Source organism: Saccoglossus kowalevskii, chromosome 14 (assembly GCF_978046115.1).
Source record: "Saccoglossus kowalevskii chromosome 14, keSacKowa6.1, whole genome shotgun sequence".
Lineage (NCBI taxonomy): Eukaryota > Metazoa > Hemichordata > Enteropneusta > Harrimaniidae > Saccoglossus > Saccoglossus kowalevskii.
Genome location: NC_140654.1, coordinates 17960560 through 17978369, shown reverse-complemented (window position 1 = coordinate 17978369; position 17810 = coordinate 17960560). Strand labels below are relative to the sequence as shown.

The following is a 17810-nucleotide window of genomic DNA, read 5'->3' as shown; positions in this document are numbered from 1 at the left end:
CGGCGTGGCGTGGACATCTCCTCTATTTCACTGTAATCGTTATACTGGTGAAATATAATTCATCGAAGGTTATTTTTTTGTAATTTGTTTCAGTGGACATTAGTGGCCGTATTAGTGATTATATTCAATGTCATCTACATCAAAAAGAAGGGTCCGATGACCGCAACAGCGCCCTCTTACGATAGCATGGAGGATATCAAAAAAGAAGAACAAACTGAGGAAACCCTGGCTGCGGAGGCGGAGTCGGCGATGCATTGATACAGGATTGAATCCCACCGCTGGTGGCAAGGTCGTCGCGGTTCTCGTTCTAGTGGGCACTTGTTCATAACAGTGATGAAGCCGAACGTTGCAGCACTGGTAGTAGTCACTGTGCTTTGTAACGATGGAGTATAAGCGATGCTACTCTAACATTATTACTAGTATTTACAACTGTATCTCAATAAGACAAGGATGCAATGATAGAATGAAAATGGTCGTATACGGAAAGTACTCAAGTCACCATAGCTTATCAGTCCGGGTCAGAGGCCAAACCCAATCTTAATTGACGTTTGAACTCCATATTTGTTTCTATAATCGTTTTGTCTATTTTTATGCATTTTTTCTAAAAAAATTGTTTAAAATGATGTCGAACCAATTGAAAATTACTTTCCTATAGGCTACAGGCTTTGATCTACAGGTCGACTGACCGAAACCGAGAACTATGAGAACGCAAGTTATAGGGTGGTTCTAGCGGCGTGATTTATTGTCTTTCATACTACAAACAAAATTAAGAAAACTGCGAGTGTTGTCGACATTTCAACCATTAAAACATGATCTACCACTTCTAATACGACGGTAAGTCGACATTTCGAGAAATTAAATTCTGCAAACATGAAAATTTGAACAAACTGCCTTTAAAGAATACGTCACGTTGGCAGGACCACTCTACGACCACGCGATAGTCTGCCACAAAAGTGTAATAAAGAAATATTTATTTCGTTTAAACTCGTTTATTTACACAGTCAACAAAAATAGCACACTATAAATTAATTGCTTATTTGACTTTCAGCCTCGAAGTGCAAAATTCACTTTCAACAATTTACAGATAATTAATTACATGTCTGGGAACGAGGCTAACGATGGCAGCAAATTACTTCGGTAGGATCAGTCACTCGCCCTTCGCAATGCACGTCGGGACCAGTGGAAAGAATTGGCCAACAACATCACTAGTCTTAATAAGCTTAAACAGCGATAGAAAAAAAAAATTTTCAGCCAAAATTTCTGACCGAGTCCGAGAAACCATTTCTTTCACGGGCTTGGCCGTACTTGCAATCAACATGTTGTACGCATTTAAACACGTATTCTGTCCCAAATAAGTAATGATAAAAATGATTTGACACAGATACTCTTTTATTATAATGTAATCTCACCTGAATAGTTCAGATTGAACCACCAAACAAAACCAATGTTTCATTTGTACATTCACAAGTGACATGGAAATAAATTCTGTTTGTGAAATAAATAAAGCTAATAGTATGAACTGCCTCGAAATTTTGAATGAACGTTGGAAAAATAAGGATGCCATGGAAATCGCCAACCAAGCTACAAGTGAGTTTGAACAAAACGGAAACAAAATATCAAAAAGTATATTTTTTCTCAAACCTAGTTTGTTAAGAAGTATCCATTTGATGGAAATTCACACCATTCAATTAATCTCGCTAAACAGTAGGAAACACTACAATCAGTTGGATTTGTTTTGTAATCATTTAGTGTTGCCCTTGTGAACAACTTTAGATTCAAATAAAAGAACTTAATAATAATAATAATAAACTTAATAACCCAGTTCAAAATTAACATAAGTATTGCGCAACTGGTTGTATCAGCCAGATAAATTTTCAGTAATATTTGCAACAATTTTGAAAAATCGTATGACAACGTCTTAGTAAATCTCAAAGCAAACTCTCGCCTGTGTACGGGTGCGAGGCTATGAGATGGCTCTTGAGAGCGTTCTTCTGGTAGAAGTCTTTCCCGCAGTACTTGCAGATGAAGGGTTTCTTGTCGGCGTGGGTTCGTCGGTGAGTATTCAGAGTGCTTGCAAGAGTGAAACCTTTGCCGCATATCTCGCATTTATAGGGTCGTTCACCTAGAATTTAGAATAACACAAAAACAATGATATACCATTGATTTGAAGATAAGACAGTGTAGTTTCATGCAAGAAGAACGAAACAAATGGGCCAAAAATATGGGAAAAACATTCAGTGCGAAACGAGGCAGGTGATTCGCTTATAAACCGAGTTTTTTCAAGTTAACGATGATGCAATGCCAAGGAAACGAAAGCGTAATCAGACCGGGGAGTCCCCTCCTGAAGAATCAAGTGATCGCCCTTCATAAACTCTCAATACTTTGTCTCACCTGTATGGCCGTAGATATGAGCCTGGAGATTGCCTTTCTGGTTGAACCCTTTCCCACAATACGAACACGTATACATCTTGACGTCAGAGTGAGTCCTCATGTGATAGGTCAGGTGGGTTAACTGCTTGAATCCTCGTCCACATTTCTTGCATTTGTGTGGTTTTTCGCCTACAACAAGATTTAATAAGAACATCATTCCTATCGTGTGTTTACCAAACTCCCACATGATGTGTACAAATGAAACCCGAATCATTTGGCACGTTTAATACGCCAATGAGGGCTGTGTTGCATTTCCAGACGCAGAGTTCGAAAAAAAGAACGCGGGAAAGCAAGCAGACGACGTAATTCAACTTACCGGTGTGGGTGTATGAATGTATTTTCATATCAATCTTCTGATGAAAACCTTTTCCACAGTACTGACAGACGAATGGTTTGTAGTTGGTGTGAGTGCGCATGTGCGTATGCAAATTAGAAGCTCGGTTGAAAGCCTGAAATAAAAAATAAATAAGATTATACTATTAAAAAACGATTATGTTTCGCTTGTATATTGCTGGGGTCAAACCAAAATGGATAACTTGTAATGTCGCGTTATTTTGACCTGATCATGATGCATTGTGGGTAAGAAAATTATTGTTGTTCTCACCTTTCCACACTGGGAACACACATATGGCTTGACACTGGTGTGAGTCAGTCGGTGACGGGTTAGGTTACCAGGTTGTCGGAACGCTCGGCCACAGTCTTCGCATTTGAATGGCTTGTCACCTGTGTGGATACGCTGAAAAATGACAAATGTTTGTTAATATACAAATCTCAAAGAAAGAAAGGGGCGAGAGTGTCCCACCAGCTACACTGAACTCGCGTCTGGGATACTTCGCAATCAATCAATCCATCCATCTTCCGAAATAAGAACTGGGCCCCTCAACTGTGTCTATCCTAATCCATACAATAAGTCCGCACACCCAGGATCAATCAATCAATCAGTTGTAATCTGGCATTAAATATTGAGAAATAAACGCAGCAACACATGCTAATCCCACAAAAAGTTAAGCCCCTTTAAAATTTAAATTTTCTAAACTAAAAAACATCTATATTTTCATTTAATTAAAAAAATTATGATTAATTAAAATCATCTCAACTTGTGTTCTAACAGATTTGAAATTCGCCATGATAAGGTGTCTGTTTACTGGTTTTCTACTGAGATAGGGATGTTGAAAGGACAGGCTAATGTCCGAAAAACTTTTCTTGTTAAAGCGCGGTGATCGTCGCGCAGCGAGTGTTCGAATTTCACGTAAATAAACAATGCATTTCACACGCGTTGTATACGTCGCTATGAGTCCCCTATCGAACAGGACGCGGCGCGACGACTGCCGCCCTTTAAACTCAGATTGCAAAATGTAAAACAAAACATGCACGCGTTTGAGGACGAACGAAATGTGTATATCACATGGCCAATTAACAACAATGCAATTGGGACTGAAATAGAATAGGTACTCGCACGCAACGTGTTGGTGTGTTTTTTATTATTATTAAAAATCATCCGCGCTTGCGTGACGAGTGTCGTGAGTCAGTATTCCAGAAGGTGGACTAATTTATATATATTTATATCTTGTATATAAGAGCCAAAAAAAAAATATCGTTATCGCCACGACCTGTATACGATTAGCATCCACATACGTTACGTTACTTTACTACTCTGCCTTTTAATTGTATCGCATTTGTTAACGCAGCTTTTGGGTTCATCCTTAAGTCTGTTCATATCCACTGAATAAGTTACATCCACCACGGTGCGACTTAAACAATCGATATTTATAACTTTTTCAACTCGGGCTATCGCCAACTAGTGCCTGTACGTATTAATTTATCTTTTTTTTTTAATATTTATCACCACTTTTTGTCGTTAAAATACATCAATATTCATGTTTATCGGGTTTATATATATGGTACTTATATCCCCGTTCGATAATTTCTACTGGTATCTTAGGGATTTTCAGTTAGTCTTTTTAAGAGCAGAATCTACACGAGTTTTATTTTAAGCACATTGCAACAATTCGGTTTCAGTATGGAAAGAGAAATATTCTCATGCGATATGCACATTAAGCGGATATTTTGGGGTTGTTGTATGGATTTCCTTTTCGTCATTAATAACGGTGGAACTTCAATGTCCGAGTGTGTGGAAGGGGCACGGAATGGAGGATAAAACGAAATCTTTCATCGCCGTTACTGCGGCGGAATTGAACACATTGGTTTTACGATTGTAGAGAACCAGTGCTACATCCAAGCAGATATTTTTCGTCATTTAAATACCAGTGTCAACTTACGCACCCCGTGACAATGCGTTTCGCGCTTCAGTAACGCCACAGTCACCACACAGACGGTGTCAATAACATTAAAGTGAATAAATTTATAATTTTAAATTTTAGTAATTAAAGCGTTTTAAACAATATACCCAGTTATGCACTTTTACTGAATATACTACTAGTAGTATAACTAAAGTTTATACAAGTTGAATTTTAAATATGAATCTGAAAACAAGTTTGCGAGAATAAAACAAAAACATGCCGTAAAAACAATCTGATATGTACATGCATAGAGATAAAAATGTTTTGTTCTTATTTGTATTAGTAAAGACGAAAATGATCCCAACTGATATATTGTCCCCCCTCTTTTTTTTATCGGTATGCCCAGTTAGTAAGGACTGTACTATTATCTGTATTATATAATGCAATGGTTCATTTTGTTTTCCGTCCGCCTGAATGGCGAAACCACCACAGATCGGTAACAAGCTTACGCAGTAAACCTATTTTATTCTTGTATACAAATTATGAAACTAAATGGTAACCCGGCTCACCTTGTGAGTGACAAGTGTATTGCTTCTACTAAAGCCCTTGCCACAAACGTCGCATACGTATTTCCTGTTCTGTGGCGATGTTTTGTCCTCTTCGCCGTGGTCATCCGCAACTGCGCTGGTAGACGTGATACTTCCCTCGTCGCAAGTGCTCATCTCTTCCGAATCGCCATGACTACTGTCTCTTTCATCCCCCTCTTCTGTCCATGACTCTCCCCTTGTGATGTTGGCCTCGTCTTTCTCCATCATGTCGCGTAATCGCATATCAGTGCCGTTCTGCGTGTACTCTACCCCCATGATCGGTGGTCTGGCGACCGTTTTGCCATTTCTCTTCGCAGGAACTGTATTTTGCATCGCGATCAACTGGTCTAAGGCAATGCCGTTCACTTTAATATTTTTCGGCTGCAGCTTCTCGGGATCTTCACCATCGATCCTAACTTTAGAGTCACCCGTAACGGGCATGTCGGCGTATTGTGACACAGTACTGGTGTCGTTACTATTGATGTCATTCATCTCGTATTTGTGGTGCATCGCCTCTCGGGGGAAATCTGGCTCCTGTTTTGCTTCTGTTTTCGTATTCTGGTGTAGATTCAAGGGTATCTCTTGTGTAGGGTGATGGTGGATAGGATCCCTTTCTATAAAACTACCTCTACGAAGACCAAATGAGACGTATCCATTCTGCATCATGGGGTTGTGACGAGTGAACATAAACGGTTCGGGTCTGGCTCGATCTATGTAGAAACCCGGGTAGGGAAATGCATGGCTTCTACTCGGTGCAAAAACTGGTGATATTTCAGTCGGCGAATGTGACGTTAAGACGGGTGGCTGCATGTACTTTCCTCCGTTAATCAACTCAACCGACGGAACATCGTATGGTCTGCCATTGCGCTCCAGTATATACTTTTTCTTGGTGATGTACTCTGGGCTTGTGCTCTTGCTTTTACAGTCTCGAGACACGTCGCTGGATTCCGAATCAGTTCTCGACGGGCGCCGGGACAGGTTTAGGGCTTCTTGGGATGCGCTTCGATATAATGCCGGAATCGGGATCGGGGTCATCACGAAAGGTGGCATGGATTGTTCGTAAGTGGGCGACACTTTCTTTGGCGAAGACGGTGAAACCTTCCCGCGATAAAACAGCTGAGAGTGGCCATCGCATGGCTCCAGTGGTGGCGGCGGTGCGAGTGTAGTTGGCGCCTTTTGGAAAAAGTGCGGCGAAATCACTTTCTCGAAGGCTGACCCGGGAGATACTTTTAATAGCGGAGGGGGACGTGATTTGGTTTGGCCGAGAGCAGTATTCTTTCCATCTGTTGTACTGTGCACTTTCTTGCTCGCATCAACGCTGCTTTTCTCTAAAGAATGCTCTTTTTTATCACTACCCGATGTTGCCGTATCTCCGGTAACACAGGCTCGTGACAACGTCGGTTTCAATCGACTTTCAATAATTTCTTCAAGCTTTCGCATCCTCTCTTCATCCCGTATTCTATCATTCCTCTTGTTGTTGCCGTCATCACTTTGCGTCGGCGCTTCTGCGATGACAAGCGGTGCAGTGCCAGAGTCGTCGCCACATGCTTCATCGCTCGAGCCTCCGCTTCGGCTTTCCTGGTTCTCTGTTAAAACACGTGAAAAATAAGGAAAATATAAGCGCGTGAAGAGCATGTTTGGTAAATCAACGTAAATTGGCGAGATGAGAAGTAATTGTCAGCGTTGTGCAACAGAGACTAGCCGCTAAATACATTAATAGCCACAAATATGAATAACGGGAGAAAGCAGCCACTCCCCGTACTCCCTTGCACGCAACGAACCAATCAAAACAATGGGATCCGCGGCTGTGGTAAAAGTTATTAATAATACCAAAATTCGTACGGTGGGAAAACAGTCAGTAGAGGGAATAATTACCCATAGCGTGCTGAAGTCTGTGTCGCGGGTTGGTACCGATGTGTTCAGATATGAACCATGTGTATACAAGACTGAGGGTCAGCGCCTCAGTCGATATTTTGGATATCGAGAACAAGAAAAAGCGGCGTTTAAATGGCTCTTAAGGGTACCCGCGCAAATCCCCAAAGCTAAAATTAACCCAAAATGCTGTATGAGCATCCCTATCCCGTTGATAAAAACATGTTCCCAGCTGCTGTGAGAAATGGTAACGCCTAGAACGACTGTTCCCAGCTGTGTTGTTTTTTCCTCTGTTGTCGATGAGGTGACTGGGGAGGCAACCCTTCCCAAACATAAACGCATTAGCCTGCGCGTCGTACAATTTTGAATCAGTCGTACTTGTGAGAAGGAAAAAACACCACGGAATCGTGTTGCCATGGAAATGCTGAACTATCCAGCTAATGATATATAGTAATACATTTGACTTTTTCAAGAGTTAACGCAACGGGCGCTTGGTAAGATCACGATGCTTTCATACACTCAGAATCAGTTGGATAAATAGAATGCTGATCGTCGAAGGTGACGTATTACAGAGCGACGCAGAATCCTGCGACTTTTGGTAACCAGCGAACTGTCATTTGTTGATGCGACTTTTTACTACACTCACCCACCCACCCACCCACCCCCTAAAAAAATTCCATCCAAAATTACTACCGTGAGAACTTTATATTAGCAAGGATCACAAACCGAGGCAAAGTATACTTGGAAACCCGGTATACATAGTGCCGGTATTTTAATTGGAATATATATAACATACCGTTGGCGCTGAGACAATGTGACTGATAATTTTGACTGGTATACGGCAGCGAGGTGCACATGCATTGCATTGTGGGTTGAGAGTTTCTCGGGTGCCCGTGTAAGAACGTGCCCACACATGACTACAAAACTAACTATTTCTAGCGCATCGCTAAAGTAAGAGTTTTGAACAATTCAGTGAAAATGCCAAGAAACCGGTAGCAATGTTGAATATTTAAGTTCAATTTCGGTTTTATAATGTTGATAGTTATTTCAATCGCTGCATAGAAGTGCGTCTCTTCAAACATGTCTGGTGGCATTTTTATCGGCGAATTTGCTTTCGATCTACTACTGAAACACAATGGCCGCGTTTTCTACGGAAAAATACTGCACTACAGTAATCGAAAAAATTAAACCACAAAATCCGGATCCAATAGTGACAAAGTACGATTATTTAAATGCGAACACCTTTTTTTCGTTCAAACATAGGTGTGTATGTTGAGTGAAAGAAGAACGTCAAAACCGAGTGTACTAAGTATATTGCAGTCAATATCGAGAAAATGCCTCCCCCCCCCCCCGCGCGAATACCTGCCTTCGGCAAATAACGATCATGTACACACCTTTCAGCTTTGAAGGCTCCGTTGGTAGACCAAGACGAAATTGACCACGATGTTTCAGTTTGAAAGCAGCCATGTTCGTTTCGCTACTCTTTTTTTTTGTCATAAAAATGAATTCGGATCGCCAAGCCTGTCTTTACTCATTGTCAATGTCGAGTATGACTGATCGTCTGATTCCAAACTGTGTCCACAGTGTACAGAGTACACATTAACCGAGGGCATCCGCGGGTCAAACAAATTGCCAGGCCCAAAAGAACAAGGGCTGTAACAATATACTCTCTCCTCAACTTATATCCTATGTGTACATAGCTCACTTTTACTTGTGCGTTTCACCAAACGGTCATGTGTAAATAAAAACAGAGCACTTAAAAACCTGAATCAACAGACGTTGGCTTTGAACGTCACGGTAGAACACAAAGGCACACGCCGAATAAAGTATACTTGCATTCCAAAGTGTCAGTATATTTTTCGACAGTAAATGGATTTTTTTTTCAAATTCTCTTTTTAAACACAGGATTTGAAGTGTATGATATGTCATCAATTAAGCTACAACCTCCCACATCGTCATGGTAACAGGAGAGTAACACTGAATGAATAAATAGTGGCAACAGCTGAACTCTGTAAACCTGTATCAGGCTTTGTTTTGTCTTTTCAAAGTACGGCGAAATGCGCGCATTTTAATAAATGGAATCGCTGTTGCTATTCAGATATTTAACCCTATATTGTCGGCTTATATGGGTTAAACTCACCTTTTATATTCTATTATTTGGATATTAAGAAGTTAATGAGCTTTCTAAATCAAGATCAATACTATATAGTGTGCTTAAACTTGTCACTGATAAAGTTCAACCAAGACCGAATCGAGTACGTTTTTTTTTTGTATTTCGCTGTATTACGGGGAACATCTAATAAAAAAAAACGGTCAGGAGTACGCCCTCTATTTGAATCGTTGTTACTATCCTAACGTTTAGCTCTTCAAATCAATAAAGCTTGCTCGTAACTCGAAAAAATACAACCAGTTTAGATAAGTTGTGGTCTACAACAACCAAGTCTCCCGGTGTCACTTCTGTACATCCTCCGAGCAGCATTTTCGAAATTACAGAGTGATTGGAGCAACTGTCTTGGGAACTCTACTCATGAAATTGACATTGTGACTTGGTCATCATTTTTATAACTCGTATGTGAGCTGGGGGCTATGCTATGTTGATTATAGAAGAGACAACACAAGACCGTCGACAGTTGTGGGAACTTCGCTCACTCTCACACACACGAACGCACATGTACACAATCAGGTCATAGTATCTCTTTTCAAACGCGCCACCAAAGGCCATTGTTTCACGATTTCCATTTGTATAGGCTTCGCAATAAATGATTAGACAGAACCTTACAGATCGGGAAGAACTCAATAATGTGCTAATTGAGAGAAACCGTTGCCCGGGTTACAAGCTAGTATTTGCAACTCGAGTACAATAACTAATACTGACCAGGCTCACAATTATAGTACAGTATAAAGCTGCAGTGGGTGTTTTTTTGGGGGGATGAAATCACCGTGAAATATTTTGGCGTTATTGACCAGATGGGACAGTTGTGGTGCCTTGTTTAACTGTAATCCCGACTCAAGATTATACAACACAAGGAACTCGGCAATTGGCGTAGCAGCGCGAGATGGGACGGTTCTTTCTTCAATACCGAGGTGTTCAATGGTGACACGAATCATGTCGCTGGAAAAAAATCAGAATAAGTGTGTCTATCTTATTTTATCAAATCCGCGTCAGGTGCTTGTAATTGCAATAACGTGTGAAGATAGCATGACAGCATTTAATAAGTGCGTACCGGCTACTAGTACAGAGAATGATCGGCGATTCAAATAACTTTGTCAGTCCAAGTTCATTTTCCACCTCGTGTATGAATGTACATATTATAAAAATCGAACTATAATAATCTATATTAATACTATAAGCTCGACACAATACCCCGATGTATATAGCGGATTTGTGGTGGCATCTGCTGTCTTCGTGTACGACAACTGTACATTAGCTTTTATCAACAGGTGGTCGGTAGTCATAACCACCGCAATGAGAGTTCCTTGCCGTGTGTATCCCCCACTGGGCGAATACCATTTTGTCCGCAAGTCAAGGAGGTCATTATGCACGAGAAGTCGAACATGTTTCAGCAACATCACTGGTGTGAATGCGCGTTTGTGCATTCCGACGTTAGGAAAAGAAACAAAAAAACACTGATACTTGATTTTTAAAAAGACGGTAAAATAACTCTCGAAACTAATAGATCTGTGATTGTGGAATCGCTCGTCGTGTATTGTTTTACTTTAGAGTCGGGAGTTAATCTATGAAGGTTGAGAAAACTGTATTCTCAGGAAAAGAAAATTGACCCATGACCTACTAGGATGATCGATGAGATCGGACAAACAGTATTTCGTGTGCATTTCTCGATGTCATCGTATCAATTAAATTGCTGATCGTGTTCGGCGAAACAGAAAACAATGACCAAGGCCATACCGTGTGGTGTAGCAGTACAACTGATGAAATTTAAGCTGGTATTTTTTTTTTTTTTACAGAAAAACTGTAATCTTCTATTTCAAGCAAACGTTGTTATTACGATTAGAAAACAAATAAGGGACATACTGAATGACCACACTATTTAATCGGGATGGAGTAGAAATATTTTGCCCGCGATATGACTAGCGATTGGGGTTTTTACTAAAAGAAAAATGTAATGAAAAGCGAAATAGATGACATAAAAGAAAAAGTTGAATACAGTTTACAGTATTGATTTGGCACCGCTGCACGTAGCGGCCGTACGTTCAACTCAACCTCAAAGATGCAATGTATGGCCCGTACCCGTTTCAAAAGGCAGAACACATTCGAAAACTATTACTAGTATGTTCAAGAAAGTTTCTTAGAAACATTGGCGTCCAAGTGATTATGCCTGATCTGTATGTCCCTTTGTTTAACAGTAACAGTTTACATGACAAAGGAACTAAACAACGGAAATTAAAATTGTCTTGTAGAGTGATTTCCACTTGGTGTATTCCGTGTTAGATACGTTGCGTGCATCCACATGTTCAGGGATCTTTTATTAAGATACGTCGAATACGCGCCAGCTAATCTCATTTGATATACCGTGGTAAACGCACCGCCAGGTGAAATGTCGTCAGATGTATTGTCACGTACGCCACTGTTCCAGTGCCCACCGTTGAAACTTGCAACTGACCGACTGACTATACTAATTTGAATAAGCCATTAACCTTTTAACTTAATCGGACATTTTTTCAGGGTGCGAGTCCGCGGACAAAAAAACCAAATGCAGAATTAGCCTGCGAATTACTGCACAAAATTTGAAAATACCTACGCCAATCTCAACAGGTGTTTGGTTTCAAACAAAACCGCCAACTCACGCAAGTGAAGTCACAGTGCTTTTGTCATATACGGAAAAATAACACGGAGAAGGTCAGAGGGGTCTGAATTGGCTTTTTCAAAACGTTACCTCTTTACGAACAAGGGGAATCTAATAGGGGTCTATCGAATGCCGGTATCCCATAGCAACAATTGTGGCAAATGTAACGCCATGCATCTCAACAAGAGAAAATCGGGCAACACAAACAGCGCGGTATACGAGTACGGCGGTTCTCCCCCAACTACAAAAAAATTCTAATCTTTAAAAATAATATGCTCAGTTATTTTCAAGCTTTTGGTTAAATTTGTATACTGGTGGCCCGTCACTGACTATATAATACTGCAGGAACATTGATAGAACACCTGCACTGTCCCCCGTCTTTGCATATTTTACAACAGACTGGAGTGTTTCAGGAATTAACGAAATAAAGAAGTGTCCATATAATGTAGGGAAAAAATAACACCCTACAACATGTCGCTACTGTAAAACGGTACGCAACAATGTTGAGGAAGCATTCAACCAAAACCCGTCAGTAAACGCGTGGACACTGAAGCAAAATACGCAAATGTGCATAATTCTGAACAAGTCCTACGTAACCCACAATTGTACAGCATCTAAGCTAATATCTGTTCATGTCCCTGTCAAAATACATATAATTTGTCCGACCCCAGGTGCCGAAGATCGGGTCCCCGTCTCCAGGTTCACTGTTCATATCAATCAGTTTCCTTACCTAGTTTCGCTAGTTCCTCTGCGATCGACTCCACGCGTTGTTTTTTCTTCTTGACTAAAAAGGCTCTCGGCATCTTGGGCGGTATTGACAACGGTAATTCTTGTATGTATTCCTGAAATCCACTGATAACAACAGAGAAAACAAATGACGGTAAATATTACTGCGCAATCATGATAAGACGAAGGTCCGTTGAGTATTTCGCAGATGGAAAGTGTAAGAGACCACGAGCTTGCTGGCGTATACTGAAACTTTCCTCGCCAAAAGCTCTTATAAGATCTCTGGTTCGCTTGACTCGCGTACAATTACCGAGTGCGCTTTGTACTAAAACAACGACCAATAACGAGCCAAGAATGGCCCACTTGATATGCAGAGTGAATTTGAAAACAAAAGTGATTTCGGGCAGGGAACGGCACTGGTTGGTCCATAGAACTGACGCATCTATTCTACAGCATCTCGGGCTTACCTGCGCTACAAAAGGTCAAAAGTTCAGTCTAAAGATGTTCCTCGTAGAGTTGATGTTGACACAGTGACCGCCGTCACCGCTCGTTCAATGAACTACTACCGACTATCAGCGCATGTACAAGTTTGTGATTCCAGCGAAGCGCGCCTTACGCTAAATAAGTCTTCCCCCTTTCAAACACTAATTACAAGTCCTTGATTGTGACACATACCAATCCGATAAGCCAACTGGTTGATAATGGACCGTACCATTGACAATTAAGGGGTGTTTTGTATTCTCCAATCATACACTATCAACTACTTTTGCACATGGTATCAGTTTAAAAATGCTGAAAAAGTATGTGGATATAACTATAGGAAATAATATAATAGTAAACAGTGCGTTTGTTTACAAGTGCACATTATTGATAATGCATTTGGCACGCACGAGTAATGTGGCAACCCGTCTTTTCCTAGCTGCCATCCCTAAAATTGTCGAATGATGTACCGGACTTTCGATCTCATTAAATTCATAGTGTACTTTAATTTAAATTAGTCACCGAGACAAAAATCTGGGGCTCATGATGTCGATTTCAAAATTCCCCTAATTATTGACTTGCGACCCGAGGCTTTCCTTCTATTTAGATTGACCGGCGCGCGCTTGGTGTAATCATGGAGCGAGGAAAGCTCCTTGGTGTAATACTTCATCGCTGGTTTCAACTCATATACCGTTAAATTACGCAAACAAAATAGTTCCCATTAATCCCTCTTCAGTCTGTTCAAGCAGTACCGCTGGGGGGGGGGGGTCTCGTCCTTTGTTGGGTGATTCAAAGTAGCTTAACCAGCATCGGCCGCAATTGTTTGTGTGTGTAAATCTCACGAACCAGTGCAAGTGGTGTTTATTCTGTAACCCTATTAAGTTTCTGGGTTTTGTATTTTCTTTTGAAAAAAAAATAACGAGTTTTAAAGTAGCCATTAATCTTTAGCAACAAAAACAAAATAAGAATAAGTTTTCCTAATATGTTATTCTGTGTAAAAGTTGGTTACGTGAATGGTACCTTAGTATATGCAAGAGCTAGAATGCAGCAAATAATACAAAAAAGATTGTGTGGGACTGTTTTCACACCACTGTATATAAAAAAGGGCTGGATCCACGGTGACGACCATGTCTATCATTCAAAAAACAATTAACAAGCTGTGCTAATTTGATTTTGTCAGTTTGGACTGTGAATTGAGACGGTGTTAATGGCTGAAGTTGTTCACAAAATGAACAAGTTCAACTCGTATGAGAGTTGGAAATCGAATAATGAAACAGATACACGTTATAGCACGATGTTATTAAGCGAATGACGCAAAACTGCAATTTATTTTTACCTATCACATTTGAGAATTAGGATTCATTGGCATCGGTCCAAAAAACGGTAAAATAAAGAAATACACCCAAGTGAGAAAAGGGTGCAATATACTGTCGTCGTACAAACTCAAGATATACCAGTTTTCATCGATCGATCGGTTTTGGTACTACTATAAAAGTCGTTATTCACACACACACAATTAACAATGTCTATCGATTGTGCAACAAACTAAAAAAAAGTTCGTTGGGGTACATTATATGATGAGCATTAACTACTTCGTAAAAATCGATCTTTATAGATCTATTGAAAGTAGTTTTATATGGGAGTATTTGTGACATCGAACACTATGTTTGGCGAGTGTGCTATCTTCGTTACTAAGCTACGTGGCGTCCATGCAAGTGTCTACTTGCTCACATGGTGGGGTAGTTTGTGTCACCTGCGTAGACGCAGGTACATCACTCGCGGATACTTTTTTTGTAAAATAAATTGTGTCAATCGCTCGCCAGTTAATTATTGAAATCACGTACGCTGTTACGCTGTACCGTTTCACACGACATTTGTTTTGTTTCATCACTGGGTTACCGGGAAACAGGCTGGCGATATTGTACTGTACAATCGCTGGGAATCTACTTGTATTGGTAGTTGATAAGTGTTTTTTTGTACAATATGTGATTTTTGTACGCATCAAGTTGAATACATTTCACGGGTTATATTGAGCGGTGCTTTACTACTACACAGACACCAGCAGTGGTTACCTCATTCGTACATAACACTTAACAATCCAATAGCTCTCGCGCAGAGCGTCCATCGCGATTGGGCACATCAACTTATCATAAATTACACAATTCTAAACTATTTAACACCAACTTGCGACAACCAAGATCCGGTGATTTAGGCAAAGACAACCAGTGCGGAAATGACCACAGAAAAGATCGCATTCCAGACAACAATGGCGAATGACAGCCAAATAAAGCCAGATACGATGATCAAATTTATGATCAAATTCAAGGATATCAAGGTGGCTCCCTTATTACTTAAACTGGACTGAAAAAAACGACAATGTCCACGCAATAAAGGGTAACTTTATGACCCCCAAACGGTTTTTTCGCCGCGCCCGATCGTAAATACTCAACGGATGACAACCCATCGATATTGGATTAACAAGTTGTTAATGGATAGTGTGTCTATTTCATGCCACAGATGGACAATTGCCCAAATAAAATGGACATACCGCGTTAGGAAACTACGCGATTAGAACATGGCAAAGGAGGGCACACTTATACGTATACCGTGTGACGGGAAAGCTATTACAAGCAAAACAATCAGTATAAATAGTCAGCTTATCAACAAAATCTGGCAAAACGAGTCAAATTTTCAAAATATTCGACGATTCTTAACAATTTGACGGAATTATTTGAACTTGAACAACGAGCGAAACAAATTTATTTTTTCAGATTTTTGTTTTAGCTTGAAAATTTCCTTGTCTGTTGAATAAAAAAATAAGGTTAAAGGGCGGTCGGTGGTCGTCGTGCCGCATCCTGTTCGATATGGGACTCATAGCGACGTATACAACACGCGTGTAAAATACATTGTTTATTTACATGAAATTCGAACACGCGCTGCGCGACGACCACCGCGCTTGAAGGATATTGTATATCCAGTTATATGTTGAGAGTGGTGATATAATTGATGGTCAAATTTACCGGACAAAACGAAAACTATGACGCGAGTTGACTATGACGTTGATGCTGGATACATGTTATCCATGCTATCAGCTCGATTTCATAAAACAAATCACGCCGAATATAAACGTCACAAGTACGAGTGTGTTTCTCTCAAGTTGAACGGTGACAGCTTCTCGCACACACGGAGCCGTTTTGTATCAGAGATCAATTTCGTCATGGTCATAAACAAACTCAAAGCACCAAAAAAGATGGACACTGTTTTTTTTTAATGACTCCAATGTACCAGCAATTATTTTAAAACATGTGGCGGACAAAGGTGAAGTAATAGAAGTTGGGCAACTAGAAGGTCGCTCCAACAAGGACCTCTTTTTGTTCTTTTCAAAAAACGGCCCGATTGTAAGGAGGAAAAAATAAAAAAAACTTCCGCCTTCTTATAGAATTGTAAAGGGCTGATGACGACGATGACAAGAATGTAAGTCGTGGAGTAGTAAGAGCAATAATTTGTTGCCGCCAAATTTGGATCACAAATTCTCGTCTGCCACTTCGTCTTCAATAATGTATATACATCTATTACTGGATGAAGCTTGGAAAATGCAAGTCCAGTCTGGGATAATTAAATATGCGAGATGTGTTATCCCCATCCCCTAAACGTTCGAATAATAAACATTATATTCCGTCGCGGTACTAACATGGCCCATAATATTGTTCATACGAGTATAAGAAAAGAACGGTTTTCGGTGCAAAGTGTAGAGGAAGCTACAAAACAAACGGCAAATTTAGTTTTGACAGTTGGCCCACACGTAAAGATGCACGTATTGATCGTTTTTTACAGTGGCGACATGAATTGTAACTGTCGGTCCAAAAAACAAATCAGTATTTTGTAGAATAAAAACAAATATTTGCGATCCAATTTTCTTGAATACATACTTCAAGTGTTGAAACTGAAAGGCCAGAAGAAGAAATCTTACCTATGATATGTATATTGTGCTCGTTGTTAACCTTGTGTGTTTCTTGAAAAATCACCGGGAGAATGCCAGTCTGTCGTAGCGTCCAAGATAACCACGACAAGCTACAGTCCTGTCGTTGCTAGTAGTGTATACGCAAAGGGATGCGTTGACTTTTACCCCGTTTCTACTAAGACTGCTATGTCACGTGCGTGGACCAATCGATCTGCTGCAAACTGACCAATCGTCGCCTCAAAGCTCAGTGTCCAGCTGTCTGAGGGGGTATTGGGGCAGGGACTTCTTTGTTAATCTGAATTTGTAATTAAATTCACATGCTATTGTCTTTTGTTTTGGGCACTCTTTTTTGAATGGAAACGAATAACCGGTGTGACGTATCAATTAGCATTCTGAATGCAACAGACAACGAGTCATTCAATTGGCTAAGTCATCTCAGCTGCGTTGATCGGTACTTCAGACAGCATTCTTTTCTTTAGGCCCAACATTTTTCCTTGACTTTGAACAAAATTCCACCCATTGGCAGTTTCAATTCACAGAACAATACAATTCCCCCCGGCGACGAACAAGAATATGGCCTTCTCCACATAAGTCGATGTCCATTACCGTTGACCGTTTATATCAGTGTCCACCGACACAATGGATTTTGTAATGTTTATGTTTTTTGACTTTGACATTGATATTGATATAATTTCAAATGAATTAAAAC

General features: G+C 40.3%; 2 protein-coding genes across 2 annotated transcripts in view; one reads left to right on the top strand and one right to left on the bottom strand.

Annotated features, from left to right (window-relative positions):
• Positions 1 to 1526, top strand: part of LOC100373478 (uncharacterized) — a 31713-nt gene extending 30187 nt beyond the window's left edge. The window contains exon 12 of the mRNA XM_085507492.1: positions 94 to 1526. Coding sequence (XP_085363618.1) covers positions 94 to 258 — 165 coding nt within the window. The 3' untranslated portion in view covers positions 259 to 1526. The remainder of the gene's footprint in view (positions 1 to 93) is intronic.
• LOC100373325 (uncharacterized) lies at positions 1372 to 17314 on the bottom strand. The gene is made up of 7 exons (XM_002736172.4): positions 17111 to 17314; positions 12665 to 12786; positions 5240 to 6843; positions 3035 to 3166; positions 2747 to 2879; positions 2392 to 2559; positions 1372 to 2122 (listed from the first exon to the last, which is right to left on the bottom strand). The coding sequence occupies exons 2-7, from the start codon at positions 12735 to 12737 to the stop codon at positions 1929 to 1931; spliced, it is 2304 nt and encodes a 767-aa protein (XP_002736218.2). The 5' UTR covers positions 12738 to 12786; positions 17111 to 17314; the 3' UTR covers positions 1372 to 1928.
• Between the last annotated feature and the right edge of the window lie 496 nt (positions 17315 to 17810).

What these genes read in the sequence shown, in the direction of transcription:
- LOC100373325 (XM_002736172.4), bottom strand. Translation starts at nt 12,737, where the DNA reads ATGCCGAGAGCCTTTTTAGTCAAGAAGAAAAAACAACGCGTGGAGTCG. An exon ending in ATACACTTGTCACTCACAAG is followed by an intron (nt 3,167 to 5,239) that starts GTGAGCCGGGTT and finishes GTCATTTTTCAG; the next exon opens with CGTATCCACACAGGTGACAA. An exon ending in TGTGTTCCCAGTGTGGAAAG is followed by an intron (nt 2,880 to 3,034) that starts GTGAGAACAACA and finishes TTTTTATTTCAG; the next exon opens with GCTTTCAACCGAGCTTCTAA.